The sequence below is a fragment of the Bos taurus genome, chromosome 7 (genome assembly GCF_002263795.3).
Source record: "Bos taurus isolate L1 Dominette 01449 registration number 42190680 breed Hereford chromosome 7, ARS-UCD2.0, whole genome shotgun sequence".
Taxonomy (NCBI): domain Eukaryota; kingdom Metazoa; phylum Chordata; class Mammalia; order Artiodactyla; family Bovidae; genus Bos; species Bos taurus.
This window is the reverse complement of record NC_037334.1, coordinates 66108272-66131749: the sequence shown is the minus strand read 5'-3', so window position 1 is coordinate 66131749 and position 23478 is coordinate 66108272. Positions and strand designations below refer to the sequence as shown.

Here is a 23478-nt window from a genome sequence, read left to right as displayed (position 1 = left end):
CATTATACAGAAAATATTTTATTGATATTTGTGTATTTCCCTGGTGGCTCACTGGTAAAGAATCCACCTGCCAATGCAGGAGACATTGGCCCAGGAGGACCCCGAATGCCTGGGGCAACTTAGCCCGTAAGCCACAACTACTGAGTCTATGCTCTAGAGCCCATGCAGTCTAGGGCCTGTGCCACAACAAAACAAGCCACCGCAAGGAGAAGCCTGTGCCAAACTAGACAAAAGGCCACGCAGCAACAAAGACCCAGCACAGACCAAAATAAATAAATATCAGTCAATAGCTTAAGCCATTCTTGCCAATCTCACATATTCCATTATAAAGCCTCTTGGGAGTCAAAAATCAGTCATGTCACAAGCTATTAGCTCAGTTAGAGTTAAGGTGCCTATTTAGGAGGTTAAGAATTAGTCACTCAGTTGTGTCCAACTCTTTGTGACCCCATGAAGTATATAGCCTGTCAGCTCTGTCCATGGAATTCTCCAGGCAAGAATACTGGAGTGGGTTGCCATTCCCTTCTCCAGGGGATCTTCCCTAACCCAGGGATTCAACCCCCAGTTCTCCTGCATTGCAGGCAGATTCTTTACCATTTGAGCTACCAGGGAAGCCCATCCAGGAGGTTAAGCCAAAGCAAATAAATAAGAAACAAAACCAATCTTTTTAACTACCAAAAAGATAAACCTAGAACATTTTCTGTATCAATGAAAAAATCAAGAAAATTGCTGTAATTTTTTTCTTAATATGGAATACTAAATCACTGCTAGCTACACAAGAGTAAGAGTGCTTTATCAAAATGAAGAGATCAGTTATAGCCACAAACTTACAGCTGGTCTCCGAGGTTCTCCAGGCAGTTGTGGAGGATAAACAATTTTATTCTTCTTCTCCCATTTTCGAGATATTTCAAGAGAAGCACTTGTGTGGATATGTGATTGAGGTAAAATGCTGTGAGATGAAAAAAGCCTGTAAAGCAAGAGACACTTAGAATCTTCTCCACATCTATTTTCTGAACATCAGCTCCATTTTGATGGAAACTATTTAAGGATAACAAGTGGGAACATTCTGGACATATTTGTTAACAGAGAGCGCTATTACATAAAATACCACAAACAGCTTGTAGTGTACTGAATGCTAGGAAGATTGAAAAGTCAGTAACTCACATTAAGTCAAATAGTAAACATATTATAATGCCCAAGATATCTTATCCTTACTGACCAATAAACACTTATTTTTTTAGGGACTTTCTCATCATATATATATATGATATACAACATTATGTAAGTTTCAGGTGTACAACATAATGAGTCACAATTTTTAAAGGTTACATTCCATTTATAGTTATTATAAAATTTCGGCTATATTCCCTGTTGCACAATATACCCTTGTAGCTTACTGATTTTATACATAGTAGCTTGTACTTAACCTCCTACCCCTGTTTTGCCTCCCCCTTTTCCCTCTTCCTGCTGGTAACCATCAGTTTTCTACACCTGTGAGTCTGTTTCTTCTTTGTTATATTCACTAGTTTGTTTTACATTTTAGATTCAACATATGTTATACAATATTTGTCTTTCTCAGTCTCACTTATTTCACTAAAGATAATTTAATTGAAGTTCATCTACATTGTAGCAAATGGCAAAATTTCATTCCTTTTTATGGTGGCCAGTGACTACTGATCTGCTACTGTAAGTCATCTCAGTCCTAAAATGGATTTAAAGACACACCAGATCCCTGACATGATCTGAAGAATTCCTCAACTTTGTTGAATAATCAAGACAAATAACATCATTTTGTAATCCCTAAGAAACTAATGCATAAAGGTGGATTTATATGCCTCCTGATGTAAAGACACCACCCACCATCTATGAAGTAGTCTTTCTGTCAAAAACAAACCTGAATTAATCCTGACTCAATACAGAAAAGACAGACGGGGACACCTGTTAAACAACAAGAAGGGGATACGCTCAACAAAATCGGAGCTGTACTGAAGTCTGTGACACCAACAGCCCACTTTCTTCAACAAACAAATCACAAGGAGAGTTTTTAAAAAGGAGCTGAATAAAGAACCTACATACAGATTATGAGAACTAAGAAAAATGTTAACGAGTGGACTTTTTAAGTTTGTATTTAAGTATTTAAACTAAAAAAGGACAAAACAGACGAAAAAAAACCAATTTGTCCATTTTCCCCAGCCGTCAACCCAAGAGGTTGCAGTGTCCCGCAACTATCAACCTGTTCTCTGTATCTGTTCTGTATCTATGAGCCCAGTTTTACTTTTGTTTTGTTTTTTAGATTCCACATACAAGAGAAATCAAATGTATTAAGTCTTTCTTTGTCTGACTTATTTCACTTATCACACTACCCTCCAGGTCGTCCCTGTCACAAATGACAAAACTTCATTCTTTTTTACAGCTGATTAATACCTCTGTGTGTCTTTATGTATTTATATATATCACAATCTCTTTACCTATTCATCCACTGATGGACACTGAGGTTGTTCCATATCCTGGCTACTGTAATGCAGCAATGGATAAGAGTGTGTATACATCTTTTCAAAGCAGTGCTTTTGTTTTCTTCAAAAGTAGAATTGCTAGATCATATGGTAGTTCGTTCATTTTTAATTTTTTGAGGAATCTCCATACTGTTTTCCACGGTGGCTCCACCAAGTTACATTCTCACTAAAAGTGCACAAGGTTTCCCTTTTCTGCAGATCCCTGCCAACACTTCATTGTCTGTATTTTTTTGATGACAGCCATTCTAACAAGTGTGAAGTAGTATTTCATTGTGGTCTGGATTTGCATTTCTCTGATGATTTATGATACTGAGTATCTTTTCATGTACCTGTTGGTCACTGACATGTCTTCCTTGGAAAAATAGCTATTCAGATCGTCTCAGTTTTTAATTTGATTGTTTGGGGTCTCTTTGCTATTTAGTTATATGAGTTTGTTGTATACTTTAGACATTAGCCCTTTATCAGATATATTACCTACAGTTGTTTTCTCCCATTCAGTAGCTTGCCTTTCCATTATGTCACTGATTTCCTATGCAGAAGTTTTTTAGTTTAATAAGGACCTACTTGTTTATTTTTGTTACTGCTTTTGGTGTCAGATTAAAAAACATTATTGCCAAGACCTAGGTCAAGGAGCTTACTGCCTGCTTTCTTCTAGGAGTTTTATGGTTTCAGGTCATACATTCAAGTCTTTAACCCACTTAATTTTGGAGTATGGTGTAAGACAGGATCCAATTTCATTCTTTGGCATGTGGCTGTCCAATAGAGACTATCTTTTCCCCAACATATATTCTTGCTCCTTTGTCCTAAGTTAATTGACAGAATATTTGTGGGTTTATTTCTGGGCTCTCTATTCTGTTCCACTGATCTGTGTGTCCATTTTTATACCAATATCATACTGCTCTAACTACCACAGCTTTGTAATAGAGTTTGAAATCAGGTAGCATGATGCCTTTAGCTTTGCTCTTCTTTCTCAAGATTGCTTTGGTTACTGGAGTCTTTGGAGGGTCCATACAACTTTTAAAAGTGTTCCATTTCTGTGAAAAAACGCCACTGAAAAATTCTTTTTAATTTTTTTACTTTTGGCGGTGCTGATCTTTGGTGCCGCGTGGGCTTTTCTCTAGCTGCTATAAGCGAGCTACTCTCCAGCTGCGGCGCGCAGGCTTCTCATCACGGTGGCTTCCCTTGCTGTGAGGCACAGGCCCTAGGACACGTGGGCTCAGTAGCTGCAGCTCCCAGGCTCTAGAGTACAGACTCCACGCTCGTGGCGCTCAGGCTCAGTCACTCCACAGCACGCGGAGTCTTCCCAGGTGAGGCATCGAATCCGTGGCTCCTGCACTGGAAGGTGGATTATTTACCAGTGAGCCACCAAAGAAGCCCTGCCACTGAAATTCTGAAAGGGATTGCATTGAATCTGTAGACTGCTTTGAGTGGTATGGTCATTTAACAATATTAATTCTTCCAATCCATGAACACAAAATATCTTTGCATTTATTTCTATCTTCTTCAATTTCTTTCATTAATGTCCTGTAGTTTGTAATATACAAGTCTTTCATCTCCTTGGTTAAATTTTTAGATATTTTATTCTTTTTGATGACATTATAAATGGGTTACTTGATTATCTGATAGTTCATTATTAATATAAACAAGTTTTTGTGTATTGATTTTGTATCCTGCAACTTTACTGAATTCATTTAATAGTTTTTTCGGAGTCTTTAGGGTTTTCTTATCAAATGTTATCTGTAAATAGAGTTTTACTTCTTCCTTTACAATTTGGATACCTTTTATTTCTTTTCTTATCTAATTTCTGCAGCTAGAACTTCTAATATCATTTTGAATAAAAGTTGTTATTTGGATACCTTTTATTCCTTTTCTTGTCTAATTTCTGCAGCTAGAACTTCTAATATCATTTTGAATAAAAGTGGTTAGAGTGTATGTATATCATCATCTTTGTTCCTGATCTTATAAGAAAAGTTTTTAGCTTTTCACCACTGAGTATGATGCTAGCTGTGGACTTGACATATACGGCTTTTATTATGTTCAGGTATGTTCACTCAATGCTTGCTTTTTATCAAAAATGGATACTGAAAGTTTTTATCATAAATGAATATTGAATTTTGTCAAATGCTTTTTCTGTACATCCATACTGAGATGATCATATGATTTTTTTTAATCCTTTCATTTTGTTAACGTGGTGAATTGCATTAACTGGTTTGCATGTGCTGAACCATTTTTGGAATTGCAAAGTGTTGAATACATTTTTAAAATAAATCCCACTTAATCATGGTCTGTGATCTTTTTTTTTTTTTTAAGTCTGGCAAGGACTTATTAGGAAGCTTATTAGTCACACTGAATAAAAAGCCAAGAACAGAAGAAGTGAGATCTCCAAATTTCTGCCACTGGGCTTACAACACTAGTTAGAAGCTGATAAACATTAAGGATATCCCAAAGGGAAACATATCAAAGTCCCATCTTGCCCCAACCAGGATGCCCACAAACACAGAAACAATGCCATTCTCTCCTCAGACCGCTTACCTGGGCAACAGGAAAAAAAGACCCTCTCAAGCTATTAAGCAACATCAGGAGATTCCTGCTCTTCAAGCTATAACGTGGGACACTGTGCATGACTGACAACTCCAAGCTGAGCAACTTGACAAGAATGTTGAAAGATGACAGGGAGAAGGAGCAAGCAGGGACAAGTATTTCTAGTTGGAGACCCTCCTGATGGTTAATACAAACACAATGCTGAGGCTTCAAAAAGTTTACCGCAGCCCAGGAATAGTTTCCATTTTAAAAAACAAGTCATAAAATAATCCTGCCACAAAGCAACAAGACACTTGGGATCCCATGGCCACATAAACTGGGAAGGCAGGCATTATCCATGGCTGCCAGATACTGACCAGCCCAAGACCCAATTTCTGTAGGGCCCTAGAGAACCACGATTGTTCCCTGCTACCCACACAACCCTTCCTGGGGGTGTGGTACCTTCCACAGGCCAGGTTTCTGCAGCAAGCCCCAAAGACAAAGCTTGGCAGAGGCTGTGGCAGCCAACTCTCTTTGAAGCCCCATCTCTCTTTGTCCTTCCCAACAGGATGTCATACTTCTTCAATGACACAACGCCTCTATGGGAGTCTTAGCCAGACCTTAGGAAATAAAGTGTGTCTGTGGGGTTACCTGATGGACCCTGTGGTCAGCTGGATTGGCTCATGCTTCATAATTGTAGATGGTCATCTCATGTGAACAAAGCTCAGTCCATTCTCCTCTCAGGCCAATATAAAAGACCTTTGTGGTATCAGCTCCAAATTTTTTTGAAATATGAATTGAGAGATGACAGATATTTGAAAAATGAGAAATTTCTGTAGCATACTCTAATTCCCCTGTAAGATCCCAGTTCAGACTAAAGGTCTGATCTGGCTCCTTGTCTCTATCATCAAAGGACATCTGTGGAATGTTCCTGTACAGTCTCATCTCAGAGGGGTGTGAGTCATCATTGTCTCCCATTATAATGATGCCCTTGAGCTTGACATTGCCAGTACATGGAATATTAAACATAAGCTCTTCATCTGCATCACTTTCAACAAACTTGGAGCGGTCAGTCAGCTCCTCCCATGGCCTAAAGACGCCAGGGCCGCTGCCCTCATGGCTCTCCTTGAGGCACTGAGACTGCTCCAGGTCAAAGAGCAGGTACAGGCCGAAGGTCAGGCCATGCTGCTAGGGAGGCTCCTCCCGTTTGGCGGCGCAGCAGCAGCCGTCCCCACTATGGCCATGCGAAAGGGCAACTCCACTGCCCGTGCGTCCCCTCAGCCTGCCGCTGCCGCCGCTCCCCACCACTCCTCTATAATCCTTTTAAAGTACTGGTGAATTTAGTTTGCTAAGAACTTGTTGAGGATTTTGCATCTGTGGTCATCAGGGATATTGGCCTGTAATTTTTTGTGTGTGGCACATTATTTGGTTTTGGTATCAGGATAATACTGGCCTCATAAAATGTGTTTGGAAGAATTCTGCCCTGTTCTATTTGGGGGGAGAGTTTGAGAAGGACTGATTTTAATTCTTTGAATGTTTGGTAGAATTTACCAGGGAAGCCATCTGGTCCTGGACTTTTGTTTGTTGGAAAGTTTCTGATTACTGATTCAGTCTCCTTGCTAGTAATCAGTTTGCTCAGATTTTCTATTTCATTATGATTCAGCCTTATGCTTCCCAGGTGGCGCAGGGCTTGGTAAAGAATACACCTGCCAAACCAGGAGACACAAGAGACGCAGGTCGATCCCTAGGTTGATAAGATCTCCTGTAGGAGGAAATAGCAATCCACTCCAGTGTTCTTGCCTGGAAAACTCCATGGAGGGAAGCCTGGTGGGCTACAGTCCATGGGGTTGCAAACAGTCCAACATGACAGCACACACACACACATAGATTCAACTCAGCCTGAGGTTACGCGTTTCTAGGAATTTATTCATTTCTTCTAAATTGTCCAATTTGCTGGCATATAATTATTCATAGTAGTCTCCTTTTTTTCAATATTTTTAAAGTTTATTTATTTATTTTGGCTGCACTGGGCCTTCACTGCTGTGCATGGGCCTTCTCTAGTTGCTGCAAGTGGGGGCTACTCATTAGCTGCAGTCCGTGGGCTTCTCACTGCAGTGGCCTCTCTTGGGCTCTGGGTACGCAGGCTTCAGTTGTTGCGGTGCATGGGCTTAGCTGCCCTGCAGCATGTGGACTCTACTGAACCAGGGATCAAGCCCATATCCGCTGCAGTGGTAGGCAGAGTCTTAACCACTGGACCACCAGGGGAGTCCCATAGTGGTCTCTTAAGATCCTTTGTATTTCTGTGGTATTACTGTCACATTTCTTCTTTTCATTTCTGGTTTTATATAATAAAGTCCTCTCTCTTTTTTCTTGTTGAGTCTAGCTAAAGGTTTGTCGGGTTTGGGGGATTTTTTTTTTTTAATCTTTTCAAATAATTAGCTCTTAGTTATCAGTATTTTCTCTTGTCTTTTTAGTGTCTAGTTCATTTGTTTCTGCTTTAATTTTTATTATTTCCTTCTTTCTGACTACTAACCTTGGGCTTCATTTGTTCTTCTAGTTCCTAGAGGTGTAGAGTTAGGCTGTTTCTTGGAAGATGTTTCTTATTTCTTGAGGTAGGCATTTATTGCTGTGAATTTCCCTCTTAGAGCTGCTTTTGCTGCATCCCATAAATTCTGGTATATTGCATTTCCATTTTTCTTAAGGTATTTCCTGACTACTTCTTTGACTCATTGGTTATTCAGTAACATATTATTTAATCTCCTATACCTCCTCCCATAGACACACTGAGTCTACAGCTACATATGGAACAATATCTTCTCTTAATTATAAATGTACTATTCTCAAAACAAAAACAAAAGAGGCACTTTAAATTCAAAGAAAGTCTATTTCTATTTTGTTATGTTTACTTTAAAATTATGACATATCATCATGTGTCACTTAAAAAAAATTCTGTTCCTTGATAAAGACTTATACCTGACAAATAAAAAATCAACTAATAAGATAATGCACATCACACAATACAGGTGGAGAGTCTTCATAAAACTGTAAACTGAGCACCATCAATTAACATTTAAGCAGCACTTCTGTGTCTTGTTTTGGCTATTGTATTTGTCAAACTTTAAAATACAGGCAATTAACATTTAAGCAGCACTTCTGTGTCTTGTTTTGGCTATTGTATTTGTCAAACTTTAAAATATAGGCAACAAAGTGTGTGTGTGTGACTATACAAAGAAAACAATTATGTATTTGAATATGTATTTATAACAAATCAACAATATCAGCACACATCTGCTGTAGATCTTTGAAGCAAAAATGTATTGTTACTAATAAATTTGAAATTAAAAGCAAAAAAAAAAAAAAACTAAAGGCTGGCTGGATGACAACACATCAGGTACACAAGAAGAAAATTATATCACAGCAGTAGGAGAGGTTGGCTCACAATCTTGTCATAAATCCCATGCCCACCATGGCAACCCATAACTGAGAGGGAACTCAACACTCAGAGCTTCTCTCTGAGAAATAAAGGGTTCAAACTCCACATCTGGCCCTGCAACTTTTAAGACACACACTTGAGAGATGAACCCCCAAAACACCTAATTTTGAAAACCAATTGAGCTCACGGCCTACAACCCACAAGCCGGAGACAATCAAAGAAACACCTCTTAAAGAGTCAAAATCAGAAACTCACTCACCCCAATGCTCAGCTCAGAGACAGCCAATTTCCACACTTACAATAAAGGAGGCTCACCTGCTTACATTAAAACTTCAGCCTGAGGATTTCCCCAGCAGTACCACGGTTAAAACCGAGGTCTCACTGCAGAGGGTTCAGAGGCTCAATCTCTGGTCAGGGAACTAAGATCCCACAAACTATGTGTTATGGCCAAAAGTAAATTTAAACGAACAAACAAACCAACCCTCAGCCTGAAGGGCAAGTTAACACACACATTTAGGAGCCTGCTGCAACACTCTCCAGGGAAGGAGCCTGGTAGGCACCATCTTTGCTCTCTCCTTTACCATGCTCCAGAGAACCAGTATCTATCTCCCAGAAGAGAGCCTTTATATGCATCTGGTACCCCAGGAGGTAACTCTTGATTGTCTGGCTCTGGAGGTCAGAGGAGCTTACGTTCCTGTTCACATGGAACTGTAGTAATAGGTGTCGCCCAGAAAAGAGCTTATAACCCTGTCTGGCACCATGAATTTTATGACCGCTGCCAGGGGACACTTCTACATCACTTGGCTCTGGTAATCAGAGGCTTAAACTTACTTGTGGGTCCCTCAGGAATGTAACCAATGGCGAAAGAGTTCTTAAACAGTTGCCACCCCTGGGACACAGCAAGAGGCAACAGACCTTTGAGGTCTGTCTTTCTATGAAGGTGGCCTACTAGCTAACCATCCTAACTGGCCTGGAGGCAAGCTTCTAAGCAAACAATACATATCAAGGGGCTGACTGTAATCCTTTCCAAAGTTGGGGCTGGTGGTGGGGAGGTTGTAGACACTATCTTAGCACTCATCCTCTGCCAGGCTACAAAGCACCAGTGTCTCTGGAGGGGAGCTTTACACACGTCTGGTATAGCTTCTGCAGCTGACGTCCAAGGGATGCCCCTTGATCATCTGGCCCTCATGGTCAGAGGGGCTTGTGTTCTGGGTCTCATGGGACTGTGGCCATTGGGGAAGGATGGTTCATGGCAGGCCACCATCCTCAGGTGACTGCACAGAAGCAGACCAAGGCACACTCCTCAGTCTTTTTATGGAGGAGACCACACTGCAGTCCTGGAACTTTTGATTGAGTGAAAAGCCTTAAGTCTGCAACACATTAGCAGCCTCTGAAGCAGCTCTCAAGAATGCAGGCTGGGGTCTTCCCTGGTTTCCAGTGGTTAAGACCTCATGCTTCCAATGCAGGAGGCACAGGTTTAATCTTTGGCTGGGGAACTAAAATACTACATGCCTTGCAGTGCAGCCAAGAAACAAAACAAAACAAAAAATAACGCAAGCTGTAGACATCAGCTTGGAGCCCTTTCTCTGCCTTACTCCAGCTTACCAATATCTTCCCAAAAAGAAGCTCATACACTCATCTGGAGAGAGTATCCTGATTTTTGCAACCACTGCCCAGAGGACAGATCTCCTGGCTCTGGGGGCCAACAGGGCTTACCTTTGTGGCCCCCCAGAACTGAATATATTTGCATACTTATAAATTTGCTGCCTGAGGGTCTAGCTTCCAGTCAGATTGAATCTAGGTGCTGAACTCCTCTTTGGAACACTATTCTAGGCACAACCTCAACAAATGGGAGCCATTTGCCACTTGTGCAAACACAGAAGTTTGAAAGACAAACAAAAGCTGTGGCAGGGATGAATGAAAAGTTTCACCTCCTACATGAGGCCACTCCTTCAAGACTGGGAGAAGTGGTTGTTTCTTCTACTGTATAGAAACCAACACAGAGAGTCAAGTGGAATGAAGACACAGAGGAATATGTTCCAAGTGAGTTAACAAGATAAAAACCTCACAAAAAATTCTTAAGGAAACAGAGATAAGTAATTTACCTAATAAAGAGTTCAAATTAATGGTCAGCAAGATGCCCACTGAATTGGGAAGACAAATGGATGAAAAGAGTGAAAACTTCAACAAAGAGTGGAAAATATAAGAAAATATACAGTCCATGGATTTCTCCAGGCCAGAATACCAGCATGGACACCCCTTCCCTTCTCCAGGGAATCTTCTCAACCCAGGGATCAAACCCAGGTCTTCCGCATTGCAGGCGGATTCTTTACCAGCTGAGCCATAGGGGAAGCCCAAGAATGCTGGAGTGGATAGCCTGTCCTTTCTCCAGGGGATCTTCCTGACCCAGGAATCGAACTGGGGTCTCCTGCACTGCAGGTGGATTCTTTACCAACTGAACTACCAGGGAAGCAACAGAAGTCACAGAGCTGAAGAACTACTGCACTGAAAAATACACTTGAGGAATATCAACAACAAACTCAATGAAGCAGAAGAAAGAATCTGTCAACTTTAAGAAAAGGCAGTAGAACTCACCCAAGCACAGCAACAAAAGGAAAAAGAATAAACTTCCAACCAAGAATACTCTATCTGGCGAAGTTACCATTCAGAATTGAAGGAAAGACACCAGAAAATGGGGATAGCAGGAACCTACCTCAACATAATAAAGGCCATATACGATAACCTCCAAGCAAACATTTTTCTTAATGGTGAAAAACTAAAACTATTTCCTCTAAGATCAGGAACAAGACAAAGGTGCTCACTCTCACCACTATTATTCAATATAGCTTCACAAGTTTTAGCCACAGCAATCAGAGAAGAAAAAGAAATTAAATGAATCCAGGTTGGAAAAGAGGAAGCGAAACTCTCACTGTTTGCAGATGATATGATTCTACACATAGAAATGCCTAAAGGAGCCACCAGAAAATTACTAGAGCTGATCAATGAATTTACAGTAAAGTTGTAGGATACAAAATTAAGAGAGAAATCCCTTGCATTCCTATACACTAACAACAAATAGTCAGAAAAAGAAATTAAGGAAACAATCCCATTTCGCCACTGAAACAAAAAGAACAAAATTCCAAGGAATAAACCTACCTAAGGAGACAAAAGACCTGTATGCAGAAAACTGTAAGACACTGATGAAAGAAATCAAATACGACACAGATGGAGAGACGTACCATATCACTGGATTGGAAGAATCAATACTGTGCAAATGACTACACTACCCAAAGCAAGCTACAGATTCAACGCAATCCCTACCAAACTACCAACAGCATGTTTCAGAGAACTAGAACAAAAAACTTCACTATTTGTATGAAAAACAAAAAGACTCCAAATACCCAAACAAACTAGACAAATAAGAAGGGAGCTGGAGGAATCAACCATCCTGATCTCAGACTATACTACAAAGCTATTGTCAGTCAAGACAGTATGGTATTGGCACAAAAACAGAAATACAGATCAACAGAACAAAACAGAAAGTCCAGAGATAAATACACATACCTATGGGTACCTTATCTTTGACACGGGAGGCAAGAATATACAGTGGAGAAAAGAGAGCCTCTTCAATAAGTGGTGCTGGGAAAACTGGTCAACCTCATGTAGAAGAATGAAACTAGAACACTTCCTTACACCATACACAAAAATAAACTCAAACTGGATAAAAGACCTAAACGTAAGGCCAGACACTATAAAACTCTTAGAGGAAAACATAGGCAGTACACTCTTTGACATAAATCACAGCAATAACCTCTTTGACTCACCTCCCAGAGTAATGGAAATAAAAACAAAAATAAACAGTGGGACCTAATTAAGCTTAAAAGCTTCTGCACAGCAAAGCAAACTACAAACAAGACGAAAAGACAACCCTCAGAATGGGAGGAAATAAATGCCTGTGAAACAATTGAGCAAGGATTAATCTCCAAAATATATAAGCAGTTGATGCTGCTCAATACCAGAAAAACAAATAACCCAATCAAAAAATGGGTGTGAGAACTAAAGAGGCATTTCTCCAAAGAAGACATACAAATGGTCAACAAACACATGGAGAGATGTTCAACATCGTTCATTACTAGAGAAAAGGAAATGAGGTATCACATCACACCAGTCAGAATGGCCATCATCAAAAAATTTACAAACAATAAATGCTGGAGAAGGTGTGGAAAAAAAGGGAATCCTCTTGCACTGCTGGTGGGAATGTAAACTGATAGAGCCACTATGGAGAACAGTATGGAGATTCCTTAAAAACTATGAATAAAATTACCATATGACCCAGCAATCCCACTACTGGGCATACACCATGAGGAAACCATAACTGAAAATGACGCATGTAAGCCAATGTTCACCGTACCACTATTTACAATATCTAGGTTACAGAAGCAACCTAGATATCCATCGACAGATGAACGGATAAAGAGGTTGTGGTACATACATACAATGGAATATTATTCAGCCATAAAAAAGGAACACGGTTGAATCAGTTCTAATGAGGTAGATGAACACAGAACCTATTATACAGAGTGAAGAAAGTCAGAAAGAGAAAAATAAGTATCGTATGTTAACGCTACTAACGCTTTCTGGAATCTAGAAAAATGGTACTGATTAAGCTATTTTCAGGGCAGGAACAGAGATGCAAACATAGAGAATGGACTTTTGGACACAGGAGGAGAAGGTGAGGGTGGGACGAACTGAGAGAGTAGCAATGAAATATATACATTATCATATGTAGAAAAGCTAATGGAAAGTTGCTGCGTCACACAGGGAGCTCAACAAGGTCCTCTGACAACCTAGAGGGGTGGGATGGGGGTGGTGGGTGGTGAGGGAGTGGACATATGTATACTTATGACTGATTCACTTTGTTGTATGGCAGCAGCCAACACAATATTGTAAAGCAGCTGTCCTCCGATTAAAAGTAAAAGCAAAGAAAAAAACTGAAATACATATATGTAGACAATTGCTTCAAGAGAAAAAAAAAAAGAACTGAAGGAGAGAGTTTTCTAGACAAGCAAAAGCTAAAGGGGTTCCTCATCACTAAACTGACTTTACAAGAAATAAGAAATGCTCAAGGAATTTCTTTAAGTGTGGACTACTATAACTTTAAAAGTATAAAAGTTATTTAACCACTGGAAATTTGAACACTGGACATTCAATACTTTTAAATAAGATACACGGTGAAAATATTTATTGATGAAATAATAAACTATCTGGGATTTGTTTCAAAATATGATGGGGGAAAGCAAGGGCCAAAGAAAAAACAAGAAAGGCCATGAGTTAATAGTGCTGGAGTTGGATGATGGGTTCATGTGGGATCACCATATTGTCTACTTTTCCTTGCATCTGGATATATTCAAATAACAACAAACTTTGGTGCTTCCCTGCTGCTCAGAATATAGTCCAAGCTCCTTAATAAGACATAGAAGGCCTCTCATACTCTAACCCCAAGCTGACCATCGTAGCTTATTTACCTTAAGGCACAGACATTCATTGTTCCCTGTACAAGCCACATACTTTTATATCTTTACACTTTTGCTCACATTGTTCTCTCTTCCTTATCTCCTGAATGAAATGCATGTCCTGTTTTAAGTCCCAGCTCAAATGTCACCTCATGTGAAGCATTGAGCACCTCAACGTGAACCTGATTCCTTGTTTGAGACAACCAAACCGCCGCCCACCCCCCCCGCCTTAATATTAATACTTTGTTCTTGCCAGCTGTACAACAATGAGTTGGACTACTCCTGAACTATTAATAAGATGACTGCAAAACAATGAGTTCCTGCAGTAAGTGTATCAATTTAAGCATCTCAAGGGCACGTCTGACATCCTTTGTATTTCAGCACCAAGGACAGTATCTGGCACATTCATACTGAGTGAAAATTAATCTACACTTAAATATTCAAAGTTGTTGTACACTGGCAGACTCTCACACAATATATGCAATTAGATTATACACTTGGTAAAGTCTTTGCTTTTAATTCTCAAACCATTCAGGCTAAAGAATTTTAAAAATGTATTCTTCTAGTGGCTCATTTCTCCTACTCTACCTCAAGTTCACTGATCAGTGCCATCGACCCTAACAAAATCTGTACCTTTGCCATCCACCTTTAGGTTCCACTATTTTAACTGAAAAGCACAAAACTAGGACACATGACGTTAGAGGACAGAATTTTCTAATAAAATTATAAGCCAGGTGATGAGGGCAGACTATAGAATCCAGCAGACCTGGATCTAAATCCTACCTCTAATCCTAGGTGAATGGCCTTGGGGAAGTGACATAACTTTCGAGGCCTCAGTTTTCTCATCAGTAAATGAGTAATAATAATTATCTCATAGGCTTTGTTTTGGCTGCACTGTGCAGCATGTGGCATCTTAGTTCCCCAACCAGGTGTTGAACCCACAGCCCCTGCAGTGGAAGCACAGAGTCTTAACTACTGGACTGCCAGGGAAGTCCCCCCTCATAGGCTTCCTGAAATGGAAAGTCGCTCAGTCGTGTCCAACTCTTTGCAATCCCATTGACTGTACAGTCCATGGAACTATCCTGGCCAGAATACTGGAGTGGGTAGCCTATTCCCTTCTCCAGGGGATCTTCCCAACCCTGGGATTGAACTCAGGTCTCCCACACAGCAGGCAGATTCTTTACCAGCTGAGTCACAAGGGAAGCCCAAGAATACTGGAGTGGGTAGCCTATCCCTTTTCCATGGGATCCTCCTGATCTAGGAATCGAACCAAGGTCTCCTGCATTGCAGACAGATTCTGCACCAGCTGAGCTACCAGGGAAGCCCATAGGCTTCTTAAGGAGCTCAAATGAGATACTTTAAGTAAAATATTTAATCTGACACATTAATGAGGCTCAATAAATTTCAGATATTATTACTTTTAGAATGAGAAGAACAATACCTACTTCATTCTGTTGGCAGTAGATAAATAATTAACATACAACACCCCACAAAGTCTAGCACATGATATACACCAGTACCTAGTATTAATTTTTAATCAGGCCCTCTGAACAATTCATCTCTTCTGTTCTCAATAAGTAAATGAATAAACACTTTGGCAGATTTAAAAAAAAAAAAACACTTTGAACTGCAAACTTCACATTACACAATTTCAGACCTCCTCTCATGTTTATAATCATGGTCAAATTTGTTTCTATGAAGCTGTGATTCATGAGCCCTAAGTTAGGCAATTTTTTTATCTATGAGAAGAGGAATTGGTGTACTTCATCTCCAGGGTATCTCTGAACCTCAATCTTCTCTAATCTCATGCCTAACAGCAGGATTTCAGAAATATGAATGGCTTGGCTTCTATTTAAAAAACAAACAAAACTGAAAGGCAACCAGGATCACCTTTTATCACTTTGAAATTCATACATCACTACTGATATTTACTATATCTTTTCATTTACTAGGAAACCCACATCCCTTTACCTTCACTGTTATCTCTGTAACTTCAGTGAAGGAAGGTAGGCATGAACTACCAGTCTAGAGTGTTCGTACACAAAACATACACACAGGTTCCCACAGTACAGTGAGACTGCCAGAACTCAAGCAGAAAGTGGATGGTATGCTGGAACTACCATATGAATTTCCCTACTCTCATCATTCTGGTGTTTTATACCTACCAGTACTGAAGGATTAAGTTTAAGTAGCACTTTTCAAATCCTGCCCATAGTCATTTGGCATTGAAAAGTAGTTCAGCATTGAAAAGTAGCAGATCCAAGCCAAATTTTAGGATTAAGAGTTAAATCAAATAAGAGTATCTGAAACTTTATAAAGTCACAATTTGACAGAATGAATACTTCCTCTTTGTCACTCAAAGTTTATTTAGAAATTTAATACAAGGTATACCTAAGTCCCAAGTGAAGATAATACTGGCCTCCAGCTCAATCTTAGGAGAATCACGTTATTAGATGCAACAAGGTAAAAAAAATTCTTTGTTCCAAATTTACTTCAGAGAACATCAAATTAATTCCACACTTGAGACTGAATAAAAGAACATACTCTCTCCTGACTCAATTAAAATCTAAAAGGGCTGAAGTGATATATATATATATACACATATATTCTCAGGCACGCCTGCATGCTAAGTCACTTCAGTCATGTCTCTTTGAGACCCTATGGACTGTAGCCCACCAGGCTCTTCAGTTCATGGGATTCTCCAGGCAAAAATACTGGAGTGGGTTCCCACGCCCGCCTCCAGGGGATCTTCCTGACCCAGGGATCCAATCTGCATCTCCTGCGTTACAGGCAGTTTCTTTACTGCTGAGCAACTGGGGAAGCCCTGGATATTCTCATAACTCAATATAATTTTACTGTGTGAAAATCAAGGACAAGCAATCAAGGAAACAGGAATTTAGCAACAAAAAAAAGTGAAACCAACGTTGGGTCTTGGTATCTTCATATCTTCAAACTTCATATCTCTTCCTTGCTAATTAAACCTCCAGTATCTCCTCCCCCATCCTTAGTCTCAGCTGATAACTGTGCTTCTTCACTGAGATAAACGATCAGAAGAGAACATCTACAAGCTCCCACCACCTAATCTACATACGTACCAGCATCCGTATCCATACACACTTACGACTATACCTTCACTTACTACTATAATTCAAGTCTATGCACTAACCAGGAGCAATATCATCCCCTGCTCCCTAGATCCCATTCCTTCTCACCTACTCAAGAGCACTGCTCCCACAATTCTTTCTTCCCCCTTTAAATCATCAATTTTTCTTCTCTATTGGAACATTCCCATCAGCAAACAAATATATTCTAGTATCTATCAAAACAAACTGTCCCCAACCAACTTCCTCGAACTACTCAAGCAAAACTCCTTGAATGAGTTACCTAAATTCCTTGTCTCTCATTCCAGCCCTACCATTCACCCTTAATCACCCTCTCTCCAATCGTGACACCAACACTGCTTTATTAAAGTCACTGAAGATATCTGTGTTGTAAAACCCAGTGGACAACTCTCACCCAGAATGATTTAAGTATCTCTGGTAAAAGGGATCTGACTACTCAACGATTCCAACTCTGGGGGGGGGGGGGGGGGGGTGGTTCCTCACACCACCACCAAGCAACACTCACATCAGTTGGGAGTCCTACAATTCAATTCTGACACCCTCTACCTGGGGATAGCAGATTAAGGCCTTCTCCCATAAAACCACCATCCACTTCAGATACCAATTACAAGCCCAAGTTGCTACCTGTGCTTCTGACCAACTGCCTATATAAATCAAAAGGTTCTCATGACCCCCTTTTTGGGTTTGCTAAAGCAGCTTATAAGATTCAGGAAACCTACTTAATCACTAGATTACTGACTTTTTACAAAAGATTGAACCCCCTTTTGTCTTCTTATGGAGGCCTCATTACATAGGCAGGATTAACTCATTCACTGGCCATTGGTAACTGATTCAACCTCCACTCCTTCCCCGATCCCTGGATACCAGGAAGTGGTACAACTGAAAGTCCCACCCCTCCATTCATGCTTGATTCCCCTGGCAACCACCACCCCGTCTTCAGTGCCTTCCCAAACTCACCTCATTAATAAAAACCCTGTGGAAAGGGGCCTGTCAGGAATAACAAGAGACCCATTTCACTTTATGCCTCTGAAGTCATAAACTGAGACGAAACACCAAAGATGATGACAAAAGAAGCTCCCAAATCTATGGCTCAGGAAATTCCAAAGGTTTTGGGAGCTATAAGCCAGAACCATGGACAAGCGTCAAATAATGGTCAATTTTTCTTTTTTCAAAAGTAAATGCAAGCACACACTTGACTTCTATTTGACTCCTTTTAACTCAAACATTAAAATGCTGCTGCTGCTGCTAAGTCGCCTCAGTCGTATCCAACTCTGTGTGACCCGATAAGACGGCAGCCCACCAGGCTCCCCCGTCCCTGGGATTCTCCAGGCAAGAACACCGGAGTGGGTTGCCATTTCCTTCTCCAATGCATGAAAGTGAAAAGTGAAAGTGAAGTCGCTCAGTCGTGTCCAACTCTTCGCGACCGCATGGACTGCAGCCCACCAGGCTCCTCCGTTCATGGGATTTTCCAGGCAAGAGTACTGGAGTGGGGTGCCATTGCCTTCTCCGAAATAAAAGATAATTAAACTGTACCATTTCAATCATAGTTTGTGGTTCATGGGACCTTTGTCACTTTTCGGAAACACAACCTGAATTGATTAGGAGTAAGTACCATAGTGTAAACAATTCACTTTCAAATGATTGAGGGGAAAAAAAGCATATATATTTATAGAGAGCTAAAATTGAGTTCAGCTGATGAGTCCAGCTGAAGGACATTGTAATATTCTTTTAACTTTCCTATAGAATTGAAATTTTTCAAAATTGAGGGAAATATTTCATCCATTAGCACAAGGGCCACTGCCCATACCACCAATCATCACTGTGTAGTAACATACATAATTGTGTACCATTATTGTGCTTTTGTTTGGTTATCATGTCCCAATGCAAAGATTCCTACACTAAGGATGAGGAAATTACAAGTCAAACTATGAATACTATATGCATTTTTCTGGGAACATGTTTTGTGGCTTTCATCAGACTCTCAAAGAGGCCTGTGACTCAAATTTAAGAATCACTGACCTAAAGGGCAAGGAATCGCAACTCTCTCAGGTCATAGGTTAAGATTAATTAAAAGAGCACAAGTCGACATGGTAGCCATATCTGCTGGTCATAGCTATCAGAACACTGACAGCATAGATACATTAAAAACGAGAGGTAATTTCTCTAGGTAAAGGTGCACTTGAAAACACTGCACTTGAAAACATGTGCGTTATTTTCAAATATCTTTTGATACTGATTTCTAACATAATTCCACAGTGATGAGAACAGACTCTGTATGATTTCAACACCTTTAGACCATAAAATATTTGCACCTTGTTTTATGTCCCTGAATATGATCCAGTGCCTCCTAGTCTATGGGAACTTGAATAGAATTTTTATCCTACTGTTGTGTGAAAATTGTATAAGTCTTAATTACGTTGAATTGATTTATGGTTCTTTTCAGGTCTACTATATCCTTCTACTTTTCTGTATATTCATTCTATTAATTTTTGAGCATTTGATATTGAAGCTCCAAGTAAAACTGTTAATTTATCTACTTAAAAAATAACTGTAATAAATAGTGGAACTATAGGCAACTCTGTTCTGTATTTTCCAAGTCTCCTGTAAATGTGTTATCATACTTTAATAATTAAAAAAATAAAAAAGAGGGGAAAAAAAGAATTAAAAAAAAAAAGTAGGGCTGATGGATGAAGTAGGTAACCTCATCTAAGAGTGTTGAGTACCCACTGATTGATTCTAGCATTAAATATGATTCCTCTCAAACAACTTCACAGCAGTATCATCTCCAACACATTTTCACAGTGCCATGCACTATAAGACATTTTACGTATTAAGTCTCTTAATTCTCACAACCATCCTTGAAGTTAAATATTATCCTCATTCTTTGATATGAGGAAAAACTGAAACTGAATCTCAGAGAAGTTAAGCAAATGACCCGAGGCTACAGCACTTGTGCCTGACAGAACCTGATATCCAGTTCTATCGCCTGAAGTCCAGTGTTTCTCAAATCTGTCACAATGCTGTCATCATTCTTCCACCAAATTGCTGATTCATAGTATTTCCAACTTGATTTTCTTGTGGAGAATTTTAACATATGTACACCTTAGTAATTAGTGCCTTCAAACTTTTACACCGGCTCTTCTATTTTTAAAACACCAAACCATACTCTTCACTCTTTAAATTTTAACGTCACCTCTTCCAGAAGGACTCCCCTGATAAACCCCTTAAGGGGCTCATCACTCTTGTCCCTCCCATGTGTGATACAGCACTATTTTAAGCCAGAGAATTTTTTGTTTAGATCCTAGATTTGCCATGTAACCTTCAGTAAGTCACAAAATTTCCCAAATGCACGCATCACTAAAATGGGAGACTTAAAATTTAAAGGCTGGAAATTGTCCATCTGCTACCAAATATAACCTATAGAAAAGTATTTGATGAGCAACATTTTTAAATCCAGTTCAGAGTCTTTACAGGAGGAAATGCACTCAACTGACTGCCACAAGCCCTACCACTCTTTACAACCCCGTCTCTATAGTTCATTTCTATTGTCTGTCTGGCATCTGGTATGCAATGGGGTTTCCAACCACTGGATTATTATCAGTTATACCTTTTCTATTTCATTTTCATGTGGTCATTTCCCCACTATAAAGTCCAAAATGCAGATTCCTAAATTATGTGACTTCAAAACTAGAAAGAGATTACCTAGCAAAATCCAACCTTCCTGTATCACACAGATGAAAAGACTGAAGCCAAAGTGCTTTAGTTACTTGCTCAATTTAAATCAACCAGAATAAACAAAACATTCACTTTGTGCAAGACCCTACCCTGGAGCTACAAAGTAAAACAAGAATCGTCCCTAACTGTCCAGGATATACAAGGTAGGAAAGGACAAAGATTTATATATATGAAGCCATTATTTAAGAAACACATGCTAAAATAAAGAAGAAACTGATTTCATTTTTTTTTAATATTTATTTTTTATTTATTTGGCTGCACTGGGTCTTAGTTGCAGCATGTGGGATATTCATTGCAGCACGCGAGATCTTTTAGTTTTGACATGTGGGACCTAGTTCCCTGACCAGGAATCGAACCTGGGTCCCCTGCAATGGGAGCGTGGATTCTTAACTGCTAGGCCACCAAGAAAGTCCCCATTTCTTTCATTTTTAGTGAGATCATGAAAGGGAAACATTTAAACAGGGATTTGAATAATGAATTCTGCTGGATTGTTTTGTTTTGTTTTGAAGATTTTCCCATTGCCTTTACTAACAGAAAAACGTATCTTCACATTCGTTCTCAATCTGACCAACTGGAGCAGCACCCTTTCTCCCAGAGAAGTGCATTGTCAGAAGAAATGGAGAAGGGCTTTGAGGGCTGCCGTTACTAACAGAAAGTGAGGGCACAGCATGAAAAAGCCAAGAAATATGTAAAGGCACAGCATAAACAGAAGAAGTAAGTAAATCAGCATGACTGAGGGTAGAGTGATGGAAGATAATCTACAAAATCAAATGAAGACAAATCCTGAAGTACCAGTACTTCTTATTTTCTTCTTTAGCCACCTCTTCATCCCTTAAGCAAAGAACCTAAAGCAAAGCTAGATATAATAGGAACTCAATAATAGTTTATAATGATAAAAACACTAATGGCAGCTAAGATTTAGGGTGGGATTATTATACGTCATGCACTGCATAAAACACTTTATAAACATTATTTCATTTAATCCTAATTTTAAAATCTATTAAATAGGCATTAATAATCCTCTCATATCACAGAACTGAAGCTTAGGAAAAATAAGTTAACTTTTCCAAAATCAAACAGTTAAAATGTGGATTCACAACTTATCAGATGTCTCCAAAACCTATGAATTAAACCAAAATTAATGTTAACAAATACATCAATCAGAAATTTACAATCAGATTATCAACCTCCACATAGCAATAGCTGTACTAAATTAGAAGGAAAATGAGAAGCGGGCAGAGAAAGCCTCTTACCAGTACTGACTAAAGTTCATTCCCTAACCTTAACAGCAGCAACAACCTTAAGGAACGCTTTGTCTTGAGGTCAAAGAATCCTCTAGAAAATACAGTATAAAGCTTCAAAATTCTCTAACTGTGGGACCTTGGGCACAGATCCCTATTTTACACTGGGGGGCTTCAATTTCCTCGTCTGAAAAAATGGGTATAGCAGTACCTACACTATGTAGGACGCTGTAAGAATGAGATAATGCGCATAGATTTTAACACGTCAGACACGATGTAAACTGCAGCTGTCTACAATACAATCACTGCCCATATAGGCAGATAGATAACTAAAAAGTATGCTCCCAACTTGGTGGGAGAATCTAGGAAGTGTCCAGAAAAGGCATTTAAAACGTCCCTTCGGTCACTGATAATCCTGGTCCCCGCAGGGGTATGCAATACGGGGGTAATAAAAAACGGGGTGGCAAAGCTGAGATTCTGGTGTACCGTTCGCCAGCCTCAGGGCATAAAGCAGAGCCTGGCACTTATGCTCTCAGAGGATGAGATGGTTGGACGGCATTACCGACTCAATGGACACGAGTTTGAGTAAGCTCCGGGAGTTGGTGATAGACAGGCGTGCTGCAGTCCACGGGGTCGCAAAGAGTCGGACAGGACTGAGCGACTGAACTGAACTGGACTGAGGCCGGGACCCTTCCGCAACTCCAAGGCGACAGACTTACCCCAAGGCCAGCTTCCCCCTGAGATTCTGCACCCATAACGCACCTGCAATATCAACACAAGTCGTTAATTCAAATTCCCACCTCAATCCTTTCTTCCACCACTTAACGATCAAGAAATCTTACCCAAACGTTCCAGTATAACCGCCGCCATCTTTCTCCCTCCGTCTACGGAAGCCTCTGAGTTCAGAACGCCGTGTGCGCAAAACGCATGCGCAACTCCCGGGGTTTTGTTGGGTGTTTTTTTTTTTGTCCCCTCCCCCACCCCCGCTTCTTATCGCGATACCCAGCCGCACCTGCTTTCGTGGTGCTGTCTTGGAAACCGTCAACAACAGGCTGGTGCTTAAGGCGGAGTCCCGTCAGCCTTGCTTCGGAATGGATTACTCAATAAGGGCCAAACTCCAGCGAGTTTCCGAAAATTTGTCGGGATCCAGAAAAACTGCGAAGCCTCAGTTCAGTTCAGTTCAGTAGCTCAGTCGTGTCCGACTCTTTGCGACCCCATGAATCGCAGCACGCCAAGGCCTCCCTGTCCATCACCAACTCCCGGAGTTCACTGAGACGCACGTCCATCGAGTCAGTGATGCCATCCAGCCATCTCATCCTCTGGCGTCTCCTTCTCCTCTTGCCCCCAATCCCTCCCAGCATCAGAGTCTTTTCTAAGGAGTCAACTCTTCGCATGAGGTGGCCA

The 23478-nt window shown here is 40.2% G+C and overlaps 1 protein-coding gene and 1 pseudogene across 3 annotated transcripts in view; both read right to left on the bottom strand.

Moving 5' to 3' along the window:
• MRPL22 (mitochondrial ribosomal protein L22) overlaps positions 1-22972 on the bottom strand; it is a 35553-nt gene extending 12581 nt beyond the window's left edge. The window contains exons 1-3 of one of the 3 annotated variants that reach the window (XM_005209656.5): positions 22917-22972; positions 22794-22836; positions 829-964 (exon numbers count right to left, since the gene is read on the bottom strand). In XM_005209656.5, the coding sequence (XP_005209713.1) occupies positions 829-964; positions 22794-22836; positions 22917-22944 (207 nt within the window). In that variant the 5' untranslated portion in view covers positions 22945-22972. 3 annotated transcript variants of the gene reach the window in all.
• Positions 971-7575, bottom strand: LOC132345815 (PITH domain-containing protein 1-like; annotated as a pseudogene).
• Positions 22973-23478: the final 506 nt, after the last annotated feature.